The 20179-nt window shown below is 42.9% G+C and overlaps 1 protein-coding gene across 4 annotated transcripts in view; it reads left to right on the forward strand.

Moving 5' to 3' along the window:
- Positions 1 to 20179, forward strand: part of RYR3 (ryanodine receptor 3) — a 565081-nt gene that overhangs the window by 383240 nt on the left and 161662 nt on the right. For all 4 annotated transcript variants that reach the window (XM_055278588.2, XM_055278589.2, XM_055278590.2 and 1 more), the window contains exons 39-43: positions 6128 to 6401; positions 7784 to 7898; positions 9571 to 9700; positions 10843 to 10946; positions 16689 to 16824. In XM_055278588.2, the coding sequence (XP_055134563.2) occupies positions 6128 to 6401; positions 7784 to 7898; positions 9571 to 9700; positions 10843 to 10946; positions 16689 to 16824 (759 nt within the window). The remainder of the gene's footprint in view (positions 1 to 6127; positions 6402 to 7783; positions 7899 to 9570; positions 9701 to 10842; positions 10947 to 16688; positions 16825 to 20179) is intronic.

Raw genomic sequence — 20179 nt, forward strand, 5'->3', positions numbered from 1 at the left:
CTGGACACATATCAACTTCAGGGCAAAGCCTCCTATAGTTGACAGCTCTAGTTTCCAGTATTAATAAGAGGAAAGTCATTGCTGAAGGATCAGCTAATGTTGGGGACAAAGAGTTAAGTGCCTCCCTCTCCAGCCTGCAGCCCACCTTTCTCTGTGCGTGTGCAGAGCAGGCTGAAGAAAGCCAGGCAGCCTCAGCATAATACAAGCCTGGCTCCCTCCTTGCTTAGAAGATGACTGTTCTTAAGCCCAAATTCAGGAGAAGAAAAGCGTTAGGAGCCCTTCAGGCTAGGAGGTTGCCCGTTGGTGATGAAAGAATAATAGCCAGGGCCCTTGACTGCCAGGATTCAATTTTCAAAATAATGATTCTTTAATCCTCACTTTATTTCTCAATGTGAGGTGTCTTACTCTTCTTATATGAGATACTCTTCTTACGTGAGATACTCACATTTAATCTCACATATACCCCCCTCCCATCCAGAAGTAAACAGGGAAAGCCTCCTAATCTGTAGCTTTCTAGGTTCAGGTCTCAGCTACTTGATCAGACTCATGCAGCCTAATAGAACAGGTTTCATCTTAGCTGGAGGGAAAGCTTTGGTTTCCATTCACAGCCTCACTTCAGCATAGGCCCTTCTATATAGATCAGTGGTTCTCAAACCCTTTGGTCTTGGAACCCCTTTACACTATAGAAAATTACTGAGAACCTCAAAAGCTTTAGTTTATGTGGATTATATCTATCGGTGTTTACCAAATTTAAAATTAAAATTGGCAAACATTTAAATATTTATTAATTTAAAAATAACCTTATTACATGTTACATAAAAATACTTTTATGAAAACTAAATTTTTCAAAACAAAATAAAGTGATATTTCTTTGCATGATTATAAATCTCTTTAATGTCTGACTTAATTGAAGGCAGCTGGATTCTTATATCTGGTTAAAGAATGGGAAGAAAAATGGCCTTAAATATATGATTGGAAGGGTAGTAGTATTTTTCATAGCCTTTTCCAATAATTATGGATATTCTTCTCTAATACTATATCTGAACAAGTAGTAGTTTCTGAAAAGTTAGTTGGCATGTGGAATCTGAAACCATATTAACTAGATGTTTGTACTTTGTTACATAAAAATTCATTGGTCTATCTTGCACATTGAATGGATCTTTTACCTATGAATGTTTTTGTAATGTCATTCATTGATCATTGAGAGATTATTGGTTCATTGAGTTAATAAGAACTTCAAAATCTTGACACATTTCATTATAAAATAGTTTAAAAATCACATTTGTTAATATAGACAGCTTAATCAGAAAAGTCTTTAAGTACTGGGAAGCTGTTGAGCTCCCAGTGGCAGATAAACATTTTTCAAAATTCTGATTTTCACTTGAAAGCTCAAATTTCATTATTGGCAACAAATACTATCATTTGAAGTGAAAGGCTTACTTTTTTCATTGCATTTTTTTTCATTTGTTCAAGTTAACCACAGTTTGTTGTTCTTTAATTAAAAATGGCATTCCATGAAATAAGCAGCTAGTTTAGCTCACAACTCCATCACACAAGTACTTTTCCTCCAGAAAAAACACTGAACTTTAATACACAGCAGAAGTGCTTTACTTCTTTTCTTTCTCTGTACCATTCTATCACAGAGGATATTTTAAAGATGTAAACTCAAGAGTTTATGATTAATAAAATTAATAATTTTTACTGCTTTATTCAGGACATCCTTCTGTGAAACTGGGCAATTATCTGGAAGTGTGGCAATAAAAAATATAGTTGGGTGCTGCTAACTTGATTCAAGCTAAGGCACAAGCAGTTTTACCCACCATTTCTTTTGCACCATCAGTGCAATTATCAACACGATGAAAAAGGCCAACAATATCTTAGAATTTTTATGAAAACACATTTGGACTTAAAGGGTATCTAAAGGATCTTGGGCCCCCAAGGCTCTGCAGATCCCATTTTTATAAGTATTGGTAGAGATGTCAGTAATAGTACACCTTTATTAAACCTGCAGTATGTGCCATCCATGGTTATATGCATTAATTAGTTTAATCATCAGATATACAGGTATATGGAGAGCCTAACACAGTCTAGAAAATGTATTCTTTTTAACTTCTGGACTCTGGTACGTTTTGGCTGCTCTGCTGCTGATGCACGGGAGCTAATTAAAATCTGAAGAATTTTTAGCAGCATTGCTGCTAGGGGTATAAAGCTCCATTTTCTCAATCCCAAAAGTGTTTAGACCTTGAGAAGTTCATTGGTTGTGCCTGGGTTTGCTTGGTGGGTCCTGAGTCTCTAGTATATGTCAGATGACAAAATATGTTGTGCTTTTCATGGCTCCTGAAAATGTCCCCTTCTGCCCCTCTCCCCCTGAATTTTGTTTCTCTTCATAGTTATTGTTTCTCTCACTTACTGCACTTTGGTCTCACAATTTGAAACATTGTCCAGTACATACGGCTTTAAACGTCAGGCCTTCCATGGAATTACATCTGCCTGTCATCAACGCAGCAGTAAGTCTTGCCTCCTTTTCTGGCAGGACCTGGCAGCTACTTTTTTTTTTTTTAACTGTACTTTAGCTTGGTCACACATAAATATTTATCCCATTCTCTGACACTGACTTTGAAGGCTTGCCTGGGCAAAGAATGGAGTGGAAGGTGTTTACTGCTCCATGCTTTGAGGCCAAAAGGGTGTTTCCTTTCCCATTTGCCCTCTAGTGAGGTGTTTTGCTTTACATGCTCTCTAGGCCATAAATATTTATTTGGATTTTTGAGTCAGTGTGAGGCTAAGAGCTTACCCAAATCCTGAATTAATCTGAAAGCCAGGTTAAGGGAAACTAATATGTACTTGGTTTTATTATGATTCTGTAAAATTCTCTGCTTGAGCAGATTAGTAATTCCACCAGATCTGATTATTGCTTTTCCAGTGTGGCAGGGACTGGGATAGCATGTATTATATCTGCAGAGAATTGTTTTGTTAGTGGTGAGAACTATAATTCTTCCAAGCCAAGGTATACGTTTTAGAGGAAATTGTACTGACGGGACTAGAAAAACTTAAATTGGGTACGAGAGTCTATGTTTTTGTCTTGCTTTCATTCTTACTGCACAAGTAATAACTAGGAGTGCATCCATACGTGTTTGTGGTCACCTCTGTGATGCTGCCTCTGCTGTGCTGCATGCCCAGTGCCCTGGGCTCCGCAGTTGCCGGCCTCCATGCTACCATGCCTGCCCCACCGCCCCAGCAGCGGCCAGGTCCTGTGCCCGGCCCTTTGCGCTGCGCAGTGTGCATGTGTTTGGGGTCTGCGTGGCAGCCTGGCCTGCTGTGGCCTCCTAGGCCCTGTGCCTGTGGCTACAGCGGCTGCGCGCTGCGCACCAAAGGAGACAGAGCTTCTGTTGAATCCCTGAGTGATGAAATTAAGGAGGAAAGGGAAATCGAGAAGCATAAGAGGCATTCCCTCCCTAAGAGGTCTGGAAGTTGGGAGCTAGAATTTAAATGGAACAGAAGCTAAATTAGCATGGCAAGTTGCCAGGGGAAAGATCACTGTCACTTTCAACATTGTCAACAGCATCCCACCCACATCTGATGGTGAGGAGGAGCCCTCACAAGGGCTATAGGTTGAAGAACAGGATTCTGAATTGACATCAACTCCCAGTTTCATAGTTGAAGTTATGAAGAATGATAGCAAGAAGGTCCTGGTGCTGACTGTCACTATCAGAGGATGAGTTTGGACAAGAGCAGGTGGAGAGTAACATTTTCTCCATCAGGGAAGTTAGCTTTCAGTCCAATGGCAAGTCTGGATGGAAGGGCACTAGTACACACTCAATGCAGAGTCCCCGGACTAGGCCTTGTATTATTTCCTTGAGGACAAAGGGGTGGACAACGCTTTTGTGGATGGGTTGGTGGAGCTCAGCACAGTTCCGGAGCACCAGGAGGATGTTACTTTTCTTGAAAATCTCAAAAGTTTTGTCAAGGACCAGCAGAGTAGACAGACACTGAAAGCCTTAGTTTTATGGCAGGCTTTGGCCAGCGAACAAATCCTACCGTGAAGCCAGGCACTATCATCCTAATATCATGGACAAAAAATAGCAAATTTAAATTATTTCTTTTGTGCTCTCATTTACTATTCATTTGTTTTTTTCTGTACAAATCTATTATTACTAGTTTTTTTTTTTTTTTTTTTTGAGACGGAGTCTTGCTCTGTCCCCCAGGCTGGAGTGCAGTGGCGCAATCTCGGCTCACTGCAAGCTCTGCCTCCCGGGTTCACGCCATTCTCCTGCCTCAGCCTCCCGAGTAGCTGGGACTACAGGCGCCCGCCACCACGCCCAGCTAATTTTTGTATTTTTAGTAGAGACGGGGTTTCACCGTGTTAGCCAGGATGGTCTCGATCTCCTGACCTCGTGATCCGCCCACCTCGGCCTCCCAAAATGCTGGGGTTACAGGCGTGAGCCACTGCTACCGGCCTAGATTTTTTTAAATAATATGACAGACAATAAAATTAGGGTTTCTCCTCCAAAACGTATACATGTGAATTAACTAGGAGATGCAGGAACTTTTATATTTGGACTCTGAGGAAACAGGTTTCTGACAAGGAGCCCAGCGTAGCCCTTAAATGGCTTTGCCCCTAGAGGATACAGATATTATCTAACCTAACAGGTATTAGTCTGCAGTCCCTGCCTAGTGAGATCTCTTAAGAACATCCTTTAACTGTGCTTCTCTCTGACTTGGGTGTCCTTTTTTAAGGTTTTCAGTTTATGTGTCCCATCTGAATCTAACACACCCACAGGGTTGATAGACACAGCAGTAAGTTAAATTAATCCTTTACATCTAGGTCTCTTTTAAAGCTTGGTAACTGAGTTCTATTTTTATATCCTTACGATGAGCCAAGACTGTATATAGAGCAGACATCTGCCATCTATAGTGATGTGGAGTAGAAACCTCGACTATTAGAGATGCCACGGGCTACCAGAAGCACTGATCTGTTTACTCCCCTTTCTTTCACTGATTGACTGAGTGACCTTCATTGTCCCCTTGGCACTGCCTGGCCTGAATTAAGGATCTTCCTGCCATCCATACCTTGTAGGACTGTGATATGCAGTGCGAGGGTAGGATGCATTTGTGATTTAAGAGCAGTGTGTCTCACCTCTGTCATCTTCTGGAAGTGTGGATGGTAAGGGAAGAGGTGAGCAGTGACTTCCCAGCCATTCCAACAGGTCCCCTTCCTCCTTTACCTCCTATGCCAGTGCCAATCAGCAATTTTCAGGGGCTTTTTAGTATGACCTCTGAAGGTTCCACAGCTGTTTTGAGTCCCAGTTCAGTAATCTTTCCTTTACCTGTATAGACAGTAAAATTTCTCTAAAACCAGTATGAGCCCCGATAAATTCTGAATTCAAAGTCACTGTGGTTTTTTTCTCTTGATGCTTATGAAAGGAGTCCAAGATGCAGTGTCAGCTGACTCTTGCCAAAGATCCAGTACAAAAAAAGGCTGTTCAGACTTTAGGATGATGGTCAGATGTCCCGTTGTAAATAGCCTTTAGATCTGTTCTCTCAGCCCAGTGTGGATGCAAATATTGTTTAATCAAAATAGAATAGTTAGCACCCTGAACTCATAATTGGGATATTCTTTTATTGTTATATAGCCGGTTTGTCTTTTGATGATATATTCTACTTCTGTGTATGTCATAACCCACCCTTAAAATACAAAATTTTTTTTTTTTTTTTGAGACACAGTCTCACTCTGTTGCCCAGGCTACAGTGCAGTGATGCAGTCATGGCTTACTGCACCCTCAACGTCCAAGGCTCAAGCAGTCCTCCCACCTCAGCCTCCCAAACAGCTGACTACAGGCGTGTGCAACCACACCCAGCCTCTTTTTTTTTTTTTTTTTTTCTTTTTTGTAGCAACAGGGTCTCGCTTTGTTGCCCAGGCTGGTCTCAAACTGCTAGGCTCAAGAAATCCTTCAGCCTCAGCCTCCCAAATTGCTAGGATTATAGGCATGAGCCACTGCACATTGCCTGTAATAAGAATTTTGTAACCTCAGCCAATGATATGTCTTCTATTTGCATGAAGTGGCTGAAACACCCAGCTCTCCCTGAGCCATGACAGCCACAGTCCTACTCCCCCCTGTTGTCCTTCCAGCAACATTGAAGGAACTCATCTCACAGACGATGATCTGCTGGGCCCAGGAGGACCAGATCCAGGATTCAGAGCTGGTCCGAATGATGTTCAACCTCCTCCGGAGGCAGTATGACAGCATCGGGGAGCTGCTGCAGGCGCTGCGGAAGACCTACACCATCAGCCACACCTCTGTAAGCGACACCATCAACCTGCTGGCTGCCCTGGGCCAAATCCGCTCCCTCCTCAGTGTCAGGATGGGCAAGGAAGAGGAGTTGCTCATGATCAATGGGCTGGGGTAGGTGATTCACGGTTACATGCTGTTCTCTCTAGAAAGCTTTAAGTGGGAAAACTGACTTATCTTGACATAGGGATGTAGTGGAATCAAATCATATTAAATCTTTGTGTGACCTGATTCCAATTTCACTCCTCATGGGGTCATATCCTTTGTAACCTGAGAGACCCGACTACTCACAGTGAAAGGCATTGCTAAAGGAAGTATGGAGGAGTCTTGGGGAAAAGCACTTGGTTTTAATCTTTTGAAAAGAGCCCCAGGGAGCCCATGAAAACATCTGGAGGAAGGGACAGTGTGTTCAACCCAAGACGGAAATGATCTGAGCACCTGAGCTTTTGACTTGAAATCTTCTGAAACTTGCCTCTGAAAAATTGCCACCTGATCTCTCCCTTTTCTCAGGACTAACCTAGAGTCATTTTTGTTAGTTCATTGAGATAACTTTCCCCTTAACAGTAGCTCATGGCTCTCCCTTAGAAGCCATGTAGTCAAAAAAAATTCATAGCATTTTAGGCATCAAAAGGGTTTCCTATAATTATGTAAGGTAGCCCTTCTATTTCGCAGATGAGAACACGAAGGCCCAAAAAGATTCACTAACCAGCCTACAGTTTTACTTTATTAGAATCAAGAACTAGACCTACAGACATCCTCCTACCTAACTTCTCATCCTACCACCCTTGAGCCAGCAAACCAAAGGAGCATCACCAAGGTGCAGGAAAGGGACGTTCAGGATCCTTGGGGGAAATGCACGCATTCGCCAACCTCATTTCCAAAGAGAAATCTTACATACGTGAAGAAACTCTTATGGGAAGAGAATACAGTTAGAGAATTATTCTCTCCCCAGCCTTCGTAGTAGACATAGCAGAAGTAAAAACTGGCAATTGCAGGTGGTGTTTCCTGCAACCCTCAAGAGAAGGGGAATGGGCAGCCAGAAAGTAACCACCCAGCAAGGGAGTACACAGCAAATTACCAAGCTGTTTCTGTATTTTGATTTGCATGCAGCTTTACTCTGTGAATTTATATTGGATGACTAAAGATGTAATTGTTCTTACATCTTAATATCATGAGTTTTTAAAGACTATTGTCCAAAAGCTTCATTGGTATCTAAAATTATTACAAGAAAAAATAAAACAAGGGATGTTTAATAGGTCATTAGAAAGAAATGTTTCAAAGAGAAAAAGCAAGTACTTAGAGGAGCGCAGAACATTTCTGTCAGCTAAAATGGCCCTCCACATATATTCCAGCTGACCTAGTGCCTTCTTACTATCTTTTCAGCCTGTTACTTTCATATTACTTTGCCCTCTCATGTGTTTGTGTGTTCTCATCCCTGAATTTTCATAGCATATAAATAAGTAGGTGCTGAAGACTCTCTCTGATCCTTATCCTAGGGACATAATGAACAACAAGGTGTTTTACCAGCATCCCAACCTCATGAGAGTCCTGGGCATGCACGAGACGGTGATGGAGGTGATGGTGAACGTGTTGGGTACAGAGAAATCTCAGGTAATGCTAAAAGGAGAACCTAGCCAGAACTTGTCCCTTGAGGCAGGAGCACATGAGGTGACTTGTTCAGAGCCACGTGGCTGGTGTCCCTTGCCTCAGTTTCTCTTCCAGGGGGAGGAAGGGATAGGCACAGTGCCAAGAAGGAGCCAAGCGATGGGATAATGCTGCTGGACGGAATCCCATTGTGTAAGAGCTCCTGAAGCTTGGAGACTTTCTTCATTAATCCCACTGGGCTATTCAGTTGCTAAGTTTACTTCCCGTATTCGGCATCCCCGCTCTTTCCAAGATGAAATCACTCTGACTTCCACTTAGGAGGCTAGTGTGTCTTGTGCTGAGTCAGGGGAAGTCTGTTCTAAAGGAGAACAAGATCTCAGTAGTGATCCTGGCAGTGTTTCCCCAGAAGTATTTGTGTTTCCTCTGTCAACCGAGCTCCTGAAGAAGCCAGATTTCCTTGCCAGCTCCCTCATGAGGAGCCTGCATCAGGGGGATCTCCTGTTGGTAAGGAGAGAGGAGTGGGGATAGGACACAACTGGACATTTATCCCAGCTGGGCTGGGGTCCTCCTCGCAGTTAAACTGCTTCCGCAGGCAGTAGATAGGGTGTGGCTTCAAATGTTGGAATTTCCAGAGTGCCAGGGTCCTAGGAAGGGATGATTTCTGGTGCGGTTTCATCAGTGCTACTGGGGAGGGGGGTGGGTGTGTAGAAGGAACAGAAGCCAGGGCCACGTTCCTCATGGGCTTCCTTCTGATCTCTTGGGAAAGTGAAATCTCTCCAGAAGATCCCTGAGCACATGTCTGGATGCCTCAGCGAGCAGATAGACTGTAAGTTTCTGAACCTTATTGCTTAGAGCATCCTCTGTGATATTAAAGGAGGAAATCAAGGTTGTCTTAGGATCCCGAGCAAGGTTAACACTGGCACCATTTATTGAGCATTGTAGGATCAAAACTAAGATTTGGCCCAACCTAGAGATGCTGGTTACTTTGTTAAGCAGAAAAGCCAAGCGCAATCAACAGGAATGTAAGATGGCATCTTTATGCTAGACTGCATGAATCAAATTACAAGTGCTGCGGAATCCCATAGAAGAGCAATTATCAATGACAAAAGTAGTCAGAGAAGACTCAGAGAGCGATGCCTTTCAGACTTGCGTAACTGTAGAGGCCAGCCTTGACCGAGGGCACTTGGGCTTTGATACACTGGTGGGCCTTATGTGTCTACGATGACCTGTGTCTGTCTGTCTGTCTGTCTGTCTCTCTCTCTCTCTCTCTCCCCCCCTTTCTCTCTCCCGTCTCTCTCTCTCTCTCTCCTCTCTCTCTCCTCACTCTCTTCTCTCTTTCCTCACTCTGTCTCCTCTCTGTCTCACCTCTCTCTCTCCTGTCTCTCTCTCTCTCTCTCTCTGAATTCTGTCCACTCGCTTCCTGGTTGGAAACAATAGCCTGGTAGAAGGTCATGCAATTTCACGTGACTTCTGAGGATGGTTGGGATTCCTGTTTGACATCTGTTTCTCTTGGAGGAAAGATATTTCAGGAACTATAACTGTCTCTCCTATGAATAAGTCTTGAGAAAAAAAATGGAAGAAGAAAGTTCATTTACCCACTTAAGACTCTGAGGTCAGAGTTTTCAGAAAGGCCTCACGATAGATTCTTTTGTCTGACACTTTCTACTTCTCCCTACAGATTGCATTTCCAAAGATGGTTGCTAGTTGCTGCCGTTTCCTTTGCTATTTCTGTCGAATTAGCCGGCAAAATCAGAAGGCAATGTTTGAGCATCTGAGTTACCTTCTGGAGAACAGCAGTGTTGGCCTAGGTGCGTAAGTCTTCTTGTAACTTCCACATCCAAACTCGAAGGTTACACTCCCCCTTTTGACCACTTAGGAAATACAGGTAAAGAAGCCACATGCGTGCTGTGATATTTGTAAATGCTAGAAGAGACTCTGCCTGATTTAAAACAACTGAAGTAACGATGCCACAACAACGTTCTCCAACATAAGTAGAGATGTTGCTGCCAGCCAAGATTGGTGACAGATTAGTGTTGGCATAGTCGTACAGTTTTACCTCATCTCTCTTGGGACCAGTGGCCCATGGTTTACAAAATGCCCCTGGGATTGCAGATATAGTCTGGGGGCACAGCTCTTCCCAGCCCACTCAACTGACCAGGGAGCAGTGCTGATGAGACCAAGGTCATAGATCGGATCTCGTCTTGGCAGGGTGGCTGCAGGCTGCATACCTGTCCATCAACCTCCCAGCAAGTGCTTTCCTTAGCGGGGAGGCAGACTGGCCAAGAGCAATCGTGGATAAACAGTGTAAATCCACCACCACCACTAGAAAAGCAAGTCAATGCATATGCCTTACTCACTGTTCTGGATATAAACGAAATGAATTTGTGTAATACACAAATACTTGTACTTGAAAACTGAAGTTTCACGGGTTTTTATTTCTCAAATGCAACCTCAGGCTACTAACCTTTTTGTAAAATGCCACCTGAAGTTTTTCTTAATTCTAGCCTGAGAACCAAACAAACAAGTCAAAAACAACATTGGTGACCTGGTGAAACTATATGAGCTAATGCTGTTTGATGCTATTTTTAAACTCTAGGTGGTAGCCCCAGAAATATACAAGTTCCACTGGGCTTAGTTGGTCAAGTGGCATCTGATATGGGGACCTCAAGAAGTTTTGTGTTAGAAAAGCACTTGGAAATACATGGTCCCGGCTGGTAGTGTGAGCCGATTTTCTATTAATTTGTATTCATGGCAATGAATTTGGGGAGGAAGGATAGCTAATAGAGCTGTTCTTAACGCAAGTGGACTGGCCCGTTGGCGAACAGTTGTGTAAACCAGGTTTCAATGTGTTTGCTGCCCTCTCCTGTCCGCTTATGTGCACTGCAGTCTCGGCTCAGCACTGAGTGCCTTCCTCTGTCCTTTTCTTGCTAATCCTCCCCTCCTCCCTCAGCCTCCCCGTCGATGAGGGGATCCACTCCGCTGGATGTGGCAGCTTCCTCTGTGATGGACAACAACGAGTTAGCGCTGAGCTTAGAGGAACCAGACCTCGAGAAGGTAACCGGCCCTTGGGGAGACAGTGTGGCACTCTTTCTGCCTGTAGTGCAGCTAAGCTAAGGATAAGCAGACCACAGATGGAGTCTCTGTCACTGTATGGTCATGTTGGTGGGCTTGTAGGGAAAGTGTGGAAGAATGTGAGTAACCAGTAGCAGCACAACGATTACGACCAAGGGATCTCCTGTGAACACAGGTAGCCAACTTCAGAGACTTGTGGACATTTATGTTCTTCGTGTGTGGAAGCCCAGCCTCGTTGGTCTACATGGAACATTACCAGATGCCTGCAGTTCCTAATAAAGTTCTATGTAATTTACAAATTTATAAATTTACCTATGGAAGGAAGAGACATGGCAGAATACTGTATAATCAGTGTCCTTTCCATGTGCAACTGAGACAAACTGAGCTGCCCTCTGCTGGGAGCGTGAATGAAGCTCCTGGTGGTGGAGCTGGTTGAGGCGGCCTCACTACATCTTTTCCCCATCCCTTTCTTTCAATGATGTCCTTGACCGGAGGGCTGACAGGATTCACAGTGTGACTTTCTGAGTGTGGAGAAGAGCAACCTGGAGGGGGAGGGGGGAGGAGAGGAGGGACGTGGGCAAGTCAAAGACAAATCAAAGGTCATTATTATGTAGGGGGTTTGGGAGCATGCGGAAAAGGGCACCTGAGCCTGACTAGGGGATTGGGAAGGTCACTCAGAAACAGTCGTGACCTGAGGGATGAGTAGAAGCTGATCAGCCGCATTGTTGGGGAAGCATGCCACGGATGTTTGCATGTCGGAGAGGAGAGCATGGCGTGCTGGGGAATAGGAGACTGGGTATGACTGAAGCACAGAGTGCCTGGGGGATGTGGTGAGAATGCAGCAGAAGCAGTGCGGAATTGAACTTTGTGCTACCATTTCTATTACTAAAAGAAATTCATGCTCATACACTGTGCTAGGCTTTATTCTGAATGCTTCCCACAGATGAACTCACGTGACCCTGAGACCAAGCCCTTTCATTGTTGCCTGCCAGTTACAGGCAAGGAAGTGGAGGCATAAAGAGATTGGGTGGCATCCTCAGTGTCGTGCGGTTAGTCAGTAGCACAGCCAGGTATCGAGAGCATTGGGCTCCGGAGGCTGTGCTCCTACCCACTTTATTACAGGAGGTCACCGTAGAGCCAAGAGTGGTGGAAACCACTGGAGATTATTAGGCAAAGGGGCAACACAGTACGATTCATATTTTAGAAAACACCCCAGTTTCAGTAAGAAGAACTGGTTGGAACAGAAATAAGTCTTGAGGCAAGGAGGAGAGTTTCTCTAGTAATCAAAGCCCAAGACTGTGCTGGCTTCAATTAATATTGATGCAGTGGGTGTGAGAAGCGTTTGAAGTCAGGGGACCGATCTATTAGAGGACAAATTGCAGCCATTAATTAGGTATCAGTTCAGCCCACGTTTTCCTCCAAGGAGTGCAGGAGGTATAGCAGATCTGAGGAGGCTGGCGATGAGTTTGGGGTCTGTCAAGTAGAAGGGGCCCCGAGGCTCCCAAATGGCATTGTCAAGTAGGGAGTTGACGACGTGGCAGTAAATCTCAGGAAAGCTCTCTGAGCTGCAGATAGAGCACACAGAGGGTGGTTAAAGTTCTGGGGGTACATGAGGTGACTCCAGGGGCTGGTCTGGAGCAAGAAGAGAAGCATGTCCAGGCCAGAGCCCTGAGGACCACCAGCATATTTAAGGGAGTCGCTGAGGAAAAGGCACCAACAAAAAACAGGAGGAGGAGCAGCCAAGAGGATGAAAAAACCCAGAAAATCTAGTATCTGAGAAGCTGAGAGGAAAAATTGAGAAATAAATACACATTTTTTTCTTCGTGTCGCATAGTGAATGTGGGGTGGCTCAAAGAAGACAGGGTGAGGAAAGAGAGAGAGGGGATGTCTTGATTAAACGATTGTGGCAGCAGATGGCCTTCCTCTAGCTGAGGCAGCCACACAGACCACATAGATTTACCACTCACGAAGATTCTGCTGTTTCAGGCCTTGGCAGAGAATCATTGGCCAAGCTGCAAAACCACGTCTGATCTATTAAGATGAGATGATAATTACCCACCAATAATTCGTTGACATTTTTCAGTTAGTAAATTCTATTTCAAATGCATTCAACTGATAATTACTGAGGGCCTATCATGAACCAGGCAGACAAAACACCCGTATTTATGCAGCATATTTCTAATGGGAGGAACTTTCCTTGTAGTAAGAGGAGGATATTACTTTGCTGGGGCTGCCATAACATTAAAGTACCACAGGTTGGGTGACATAAACATCAGAAATTTATTTTCTCACAGTTCTGGAAGCTGGAAGTCCAAGATCGAGGTGTGGGCAGATTTGGTTTCTTCTGAGGCTTCGCCTCCTGGCTTGCAGATAGATGGCCACTGTTTTGCTGTGTCGTCACTTGGTGTTTTCTTTGTGTGCACGTATCCTTGGTATCTCTCTATATGTCCAGATTTCCTCCTCTTGAAGGACATGACCCCAACAACTCAGTTTAACTTAATCACCTCTTTACAGCCCCTATGTCCAAATACAGAAACATTCTAGGATACTGGGAGTTAGGGCTTCCACATATGAAATTTGCGGGAGACCATTTAGCCCGTGACAGAGGGGTTTGTCTTTGAGTTGGTCCTTTTATTTTGTTCTTTAAAGTATTTTGAAATATCAAAGAGACATTTTTACAATAATGTTTTGAGGTGACAAATTTAAGTGAAAGCGTTTTTTTTTTATTTTGTCAGATGCAATCAATATTTCCGGTGGACTTCATTGGGTCCCTTATAAATCATTAAGTTAAAAGCAGGAATCAAGGAAAGAATCTATTACTGACCTTATCAAATATGGTATTTATCAAACAACCCAATAGCATAATAGAAGAACCTTGCTTTGTAGCATTCTGTTAAAAGAAGGCAGTCGCGGTGGCTCACGCCTGTAATCCCAGCACTTCGGGAGGCCGAGGCAGGTGAATCATTTGAGGTCAGGAGTTCAAGACCAGTCTGGCCAACATGGCGAAACCCCGTCTTTACTAAAAAGAAATACAAAAATTAGCCAGGCGTGGTGGTGGGTGCCTGTAGTCCCAGCTACTCAGGAGGCTGAGGCAGGAGAATTGTTTGATCCCAGGAGGCAGAGGTTGCAGTGAGCCGAGATCATGCCACGGCACTCCAGTCAATATGACTTAGGGTTAACTTTAATAAGCTCTCAGCTGCAAAAGGAGTAAGTGAAAATGACCAGACCAGAGGGAAATGCTAGAAGTTGCTCCTCCAGGCCCAGTGGACCTGTGTTGTGAAGGGTACCAGCCACCTCCTACATACACACAAGACTCAAGCACCACGCCACCTGTCGTGAGAGCTTCCATAAATGCTGTGTCTATTCATGGTCTCTGCTTCTAGAGGGACAGACCTCAGCCAAACTCTGTTATTCATACATTTAGATGACAATAAATAGCTCAGTGTTTTAGGTGGTGTGATGATAACCAATGCTTGTGTGAAAAGCAGCTGAATGGGTCTTCTTTGACAAGGCAATGCCACAAGGTTTTGCACTCCATATCCTATTCTCAGCCTCAGTTCATCTTTTGAAACAATGTTGCTCAGCAAAGACATGGAGCCTCCACTGGAAGAAGTCAGATGTGATTAACGCAGGCCAGCAAGCTGGGAGAGGGGAGAAATGGGCACTTCGGGAAATCTGTAAAGGGGATGAGGTTTGCCACACCGTTTTCAAGTAGTTGGGGTGGCTTAGCACACCGCCATAGACTTTATTCAACCCAATGTCAGGAAATTACCCAAGTTTGGTTCACAGGGAAGAACAGCAAAGGACGGGTATGCTGGAGTTTCTCCCTTCTATTGATCACGCCAGAAATTAGATCATTTAGGATTGAACAGTAGCCCTACCCCAACACATACACACACGCATATGCACACACACACACACACACACTCTTTCTCTCTCTCTCTCTCTCATATGGGCAATTATAGCAACCTGTGAAGTATCTGCACCTGCAATCTTGAAAACTCTGCCCAATTCTGGCCCTTATTGATGCTTCCTTGACATTTTAAAGACAAAATCAAATCTGAACTCTAAACAGAATATTATCTTTACTGGTTTAAGAAGGAAAAAGTATGGCGATAGATTCTTGCTGAGTTTGGCCTTATTTTTATTATACTTGCAAAATAGAATATTTGACAGCAGCAAGTAAGTGATTCATTGAACAAACATTTATTGAATAGCTACTATGTGCTAGGCCCTGGAGGTTAAAAAATTCTTAAAAACACCATCTCTGACTTTGAGGACTTTGGAGCACTGTGGATTCTCCTCTTCTCTGTGTATACATAAGATACCAAAGGTGAAATTAGAATAGCAACTGTGTTTTAAACAAAGGTATATTTGCCAGGCTTTTTGCCTGACAGCTGCTGAAAAGTAGAACAGAATATAAAATCGTCTGTAAGATCCTAGCACAGAGATCTCGTGATAAGTGGTAACCTGGAAGCAAAGAGACCACCACCAATCCCAGTCCTTAATGGATGGGGATCTCTTTTTCTGGCCGTTGCAACCTTAACATCTTGGCATCTTGGCAACTGTTGTGGATGCAGAACGAGAGTAGACACCCCTGATTACTCAAGGGCCCAGTCTGGGTCAATCAGTGACTGAATATTGTGGCCTTGCAATACCATGGCCAAATGAACATGGCCAGACCCCAGTGGGCCCTTCTTTTCCTGCACTGTTATCTCCCCAGATGTACGCTAGCTAGGCTTATTTTTAAATGACAGCTCCCTCTTGCCAGAACTGGAAAAACCAGGAACTGACAGTACATGGTGTGTTCCTACATAACAATGATAATCAATCTTGTTAATTACTTGGAAACAAAAAATGAATTGGAGGCTCTTTCTAGCCTCTAGGGAAATGGACGCCTTTGAGTTCTTAGAATTTCACAGGCCTCACAGCTATCTCATAAAAAAAAATAAATAAAAACTTGAGCAGTTTTTTTTGTTTGTTTCTTATATATGTGTAAGATTTATTTTTAAATTTTTTTATTGTGTTAAAATACACAAAATATATAATTTACTATCTTGATCATTTTTAACTGTATATGTAGTATTCAGTACTTTTGTAATGTTGTTGAATTGTCACCACCATCTATCTCCATAACTATTTTTCATCTTGTAAAACTGAAATTCTAGACCCACTTAACAATAACTTTTCATTCTTCCCTCCCCTCCCCCAAGTCCCTGGCAACCACCCTTCTACTTTCTGTCTTTATGGGTTTTACTACTCGAATTACCTCCTATGAATGGAACGATATGGTATTTGTCTTTTTGTGACTGGCTTATTTCACTTAGCGAATGTCCTCAATGTTCATCACATTGTAGCATATATCAAAATTCTGTTCCTGTTTAAGGCTGAATATCCCATTGTACGTATATATCACATTTCGCTTATTCATTCATTCATCCATCAGTGGCCACGTGGGTTGCTTCCACATTTTAGCTTTCAATTATTTGGGGGTAGATACCCAGAAGTGGAATTGCTGGATCATATAGCAATTCTGTTTTTAATTTTCTGAGGATCTGTAGTACTGTTTTCCACAGTGGCTGTACCATTTTACATTCTCACCAGCAATGCACAGGAGTTCCAACTTCTCTACATCCTCAACCAACACTTGTTATTTTTTGAGGTGTGTTTTTTAATAGCCATCCTAATGCGTATGAGAGAACACTTTTGTACTATTTCTGGCAGGTGGTGACCTACTTGGCAGGCTGTGGCCTACAGAGCTGCCCCATGCTTCTGGCCAAAGGATACCCTGATGTCAGCTGGAACCCCATTGAAGGGGAACGCTACCTGTCCTTCCTGAGGTTTGCCGTCTTCGTGAACAGTGAGTCCCACATTTTTCCATACCTTTTATACCCAGAATAGCATGATCATGGATACGTACAAGGAAAAGGATATCCTTTCCATTGCTTCTTATCTGAAAATAGGGGTTTGGTGGCTGGCAAGAGAAATCTCAGGGAGAATCACAAGTGTTTGGTGGCTGGCAAGAGAAATCTCAGAATAAGGCCAGACAAGGATAAAGAGTAGAGTCCAGTGAACAGAGCACTGAGCATTAGTCCCAGGTCCAGCAAGAAACTCACTGCCTGAGGTTGGACATGTCATCTCTCTGCACTGTAAAAGGGGGCCTTATGAATATCATCATTAATACCTCACCTGTTTCACAGTGCTAAATGCACATGTACATCTAGATCCCTGGACGGATGGACGGACGGATGGATGGATGGATGGATGGATAAAATCAAGTATAACTGAGTAGCTGTAAAAGATAAGTAAACTCCCAGGAGAAAAAAATTGCTATAGCAACCCTAAATATTATTCTTCATAATACAATTTACCTCCCATTTATAGTGAATTCCAACACTACCAGAATTCTTTAGTTGCTCTGGAATAATATGCTGAATATTATGTAAAATAAGTGGGGTACTTTCTTGAAAATGAGCCTTGTCTCCTAAGAATTTTTGTTACAATACTAATTCACTTGTATTGACATTATCGTTACAGTCCCTCTCTGTTCTCTCAGTTTGGGGTTCCAGGCTAACAAATTGCACTAAGCAGGTTAGGTGATCTCAAAGAGAGATTGTAGCTAACACACAATCATGCCAATTGTTCTAAGTATAACAATTTGTCTCAAAATACGTTGACATAATGTGATCGTTATATTCCCATGTGCTTTTCTTGTTGTCTCTCTACCCTCCCATTGCACCTGCTTGCTTTTCTTCACGGTACTATACTATAGTCATAATATTTAAATGCTTTCTTTTCTCCTTGCCCTGGATGGATTGCAGGCCTTGAGGTGGTTGTGTTTTATTCCCCTGGGACCCACCCAGCCAACTTCCTAATCAACTCTCTCTGCTTCTCTCTGTGTTTTCATCACTGCTTCCTTCTGTGTTTATCACCAGCTTTGCTAACCTCCATTTTCTTCTCTCGCGGGCAGTTTTAGAGTATCCTCTAATAGCCGCGTTCACTTTGTATCCAAATTATCGCATGTCCAGAATTAATGTAGAGTTAATGTAAGAGTAAGCAAATTTGTGGATGTATGAAGCATGTATAAAGTATGAAGTGTGGATGTATAAAGATTAAGAATTTATACAGCTCGCCAAATTATGTAAATAGATTGTTTGCAGACAAATCTGATCAAGGCAGGACCAATTTATTCATCTTGGTCACCTTCACAGTCAAGATCAAGAGCTTTTTGAGTCATTTTATGAGACCATCTACCTGGGTCGTGAAGGTAAAGGAATCCACTGGCTCTTCTTCTACGCAGATTGCATAAATTCTAACACTTGCTTTTGTGGGTTAGGTAAACCATATTGAACTAAACTCTAGACCAAAATGTTCGGTCCACCCCTTTTGTTTTCAAGTTATTTTATATCTTTTCTAAAGATATAAGTTTTAAGTTTCTAAAACATGCTTTTTAGGGGATACATTTAAACAATAGTACTAGGTTTCCTGAGCACAGTATGCTTTAGCCTTTGAGCTACTGTACATGCTGCTCCTCAACTGAATCTATGTATTTGGAAGCTTGACCTTTCAAAGCTTATCTCTAACATCACCTCCTCCATTAGGCCTTTTCTGATCTCCTCAATAAGCTATGTTTCCCGTCTTGAACCCCTTTGGTGCTCTCTCCCTGCCTTACGCCATTTTTATTGTTTTAAAACTTAAAACTTATTTTCTGCACTACAATTTTATAATGCAACAAACTCTGGCAAACTGGCCCATCAGTATAAATATTTGTGGATTTTAGTTTAATGTTTATTTTGTCTCTATAATAGTGTTATATATAAAGTTTCGGTGCTGCAAAAAAAATAGCATTTGAATATAAAATTTTCTTTTTAATTCTCAGCAAGGCAAGGTATTTCTATAGAAGGGTGCACCCTTACAGATGGAGCAATGGTGAGCACACACTTGGACAAAGGAGGGGAAGGCGTTCTTATTCCTGATGCACGTGGCCCCTGCTGCTATGTCCTTCCCCTGTTGGCTAGGGTTAGACAGCACAGGCTAAACTAATTCCCATTGGCTAATTTAAATAGAATGACGGGGTGAGGGCTTTGGCGGGAGTCAGGACAGAGCAGGTAGCAGGTAATTGGAATGAGTCAGGGTGGAGCAGGTGATCAGAATGAGCCAGGGTGGAGCAGGTAATCGAAAAATGTTGCTTTACGAGGAAGTTAAGTTTAAAAGTAGAAGGCAAAGAATTGAACATACTGACATATTCTTTGAAAAGAAATTTAGAACTCATATCTAATACATAGCCATGTCTAGTTTTGGCAAAGGATGTCAGCTTCTCCTTTCAAAGAATTTTCAGTCTTCTAAGGGGAGGAGACATGGACAGAGATCACTACAATAAAAATGGCGTAAGGCAGGGAGAGAGCACCAAAGGGGTTCAAGACGGGAAACATAGCTTATTGAGGAGATCAGAAAAGGCCTAATGGAGGAGGTGATGTTAGAGATAAGCTTTGAAAGGTCAAGCTTCCAAATACATAGATTCAGTTGAGGAGCAGCATGTACAGTAGCTCAAAGGCTAAAGCATACTGTGCTCAGGAAACCTAGTACTATTGTTTAAATGTATCCCCTAAAAAGCATGTTTTAGAAACTTAATCCTGAGAGTTGGGAGATGGGGCCTAATTGGAGGTGTTAGGTCATGAGGACCCAACACCTCATGAATGGATTAATGCCCATTATAAAATGGCTTGAGGCCACGAGTTCAACATCTTGCTTTCTTGTGCTCACTCTCTTGCCATGTGATGCCTTCTGCCATGTTATGATGCAGCAAGAAGGCACTTAACAGATGCACCCCCTTGATCTTGGACTTCTCAGCCTCTAGAACCACGAGCCAAATAAACCTCTATATTTTATAAATTACCTAGTCTTTGATATTCTGTTATAGCAGCACAAAACAGACTAAGATACCCAATGATCTGTCAGTCTGGAGGATAGATGCATGGATGGCAGTGGTAAGACATAAGGTTTAAAAGGTAGGTGATTATAATGGGGAAAACCTAAATGCCAAGTTGGAAAGTTCAGTATTGATTCAGTGTGTAGAGAACTGCAAAACTTTTTAACAGAATAGAGACTGATGGGTTGATACCCACTCATGGGTTCTGTGCTCAGATTAGAATAATGAGTTTCTAAATTATTATGGTGTTGGTAAAATGGACTGGAAGAGATACATTTGAAGGAAA

Source organism: Symphalangus syndactylus, chromosome 5 (assembly GCF_028878055.3).
Source record: "Symphalangus syndactylus isolate Jambi chromosome 5, NHGRI_mSymSyn1-v2.1_pri, whole genome shotgun sequence".
NCBI lineage: Eukaryota > Metazoa > Chordata > Mammalia > Primates > Hylobatidae > Symphalangus > Symphalangus syndactylus.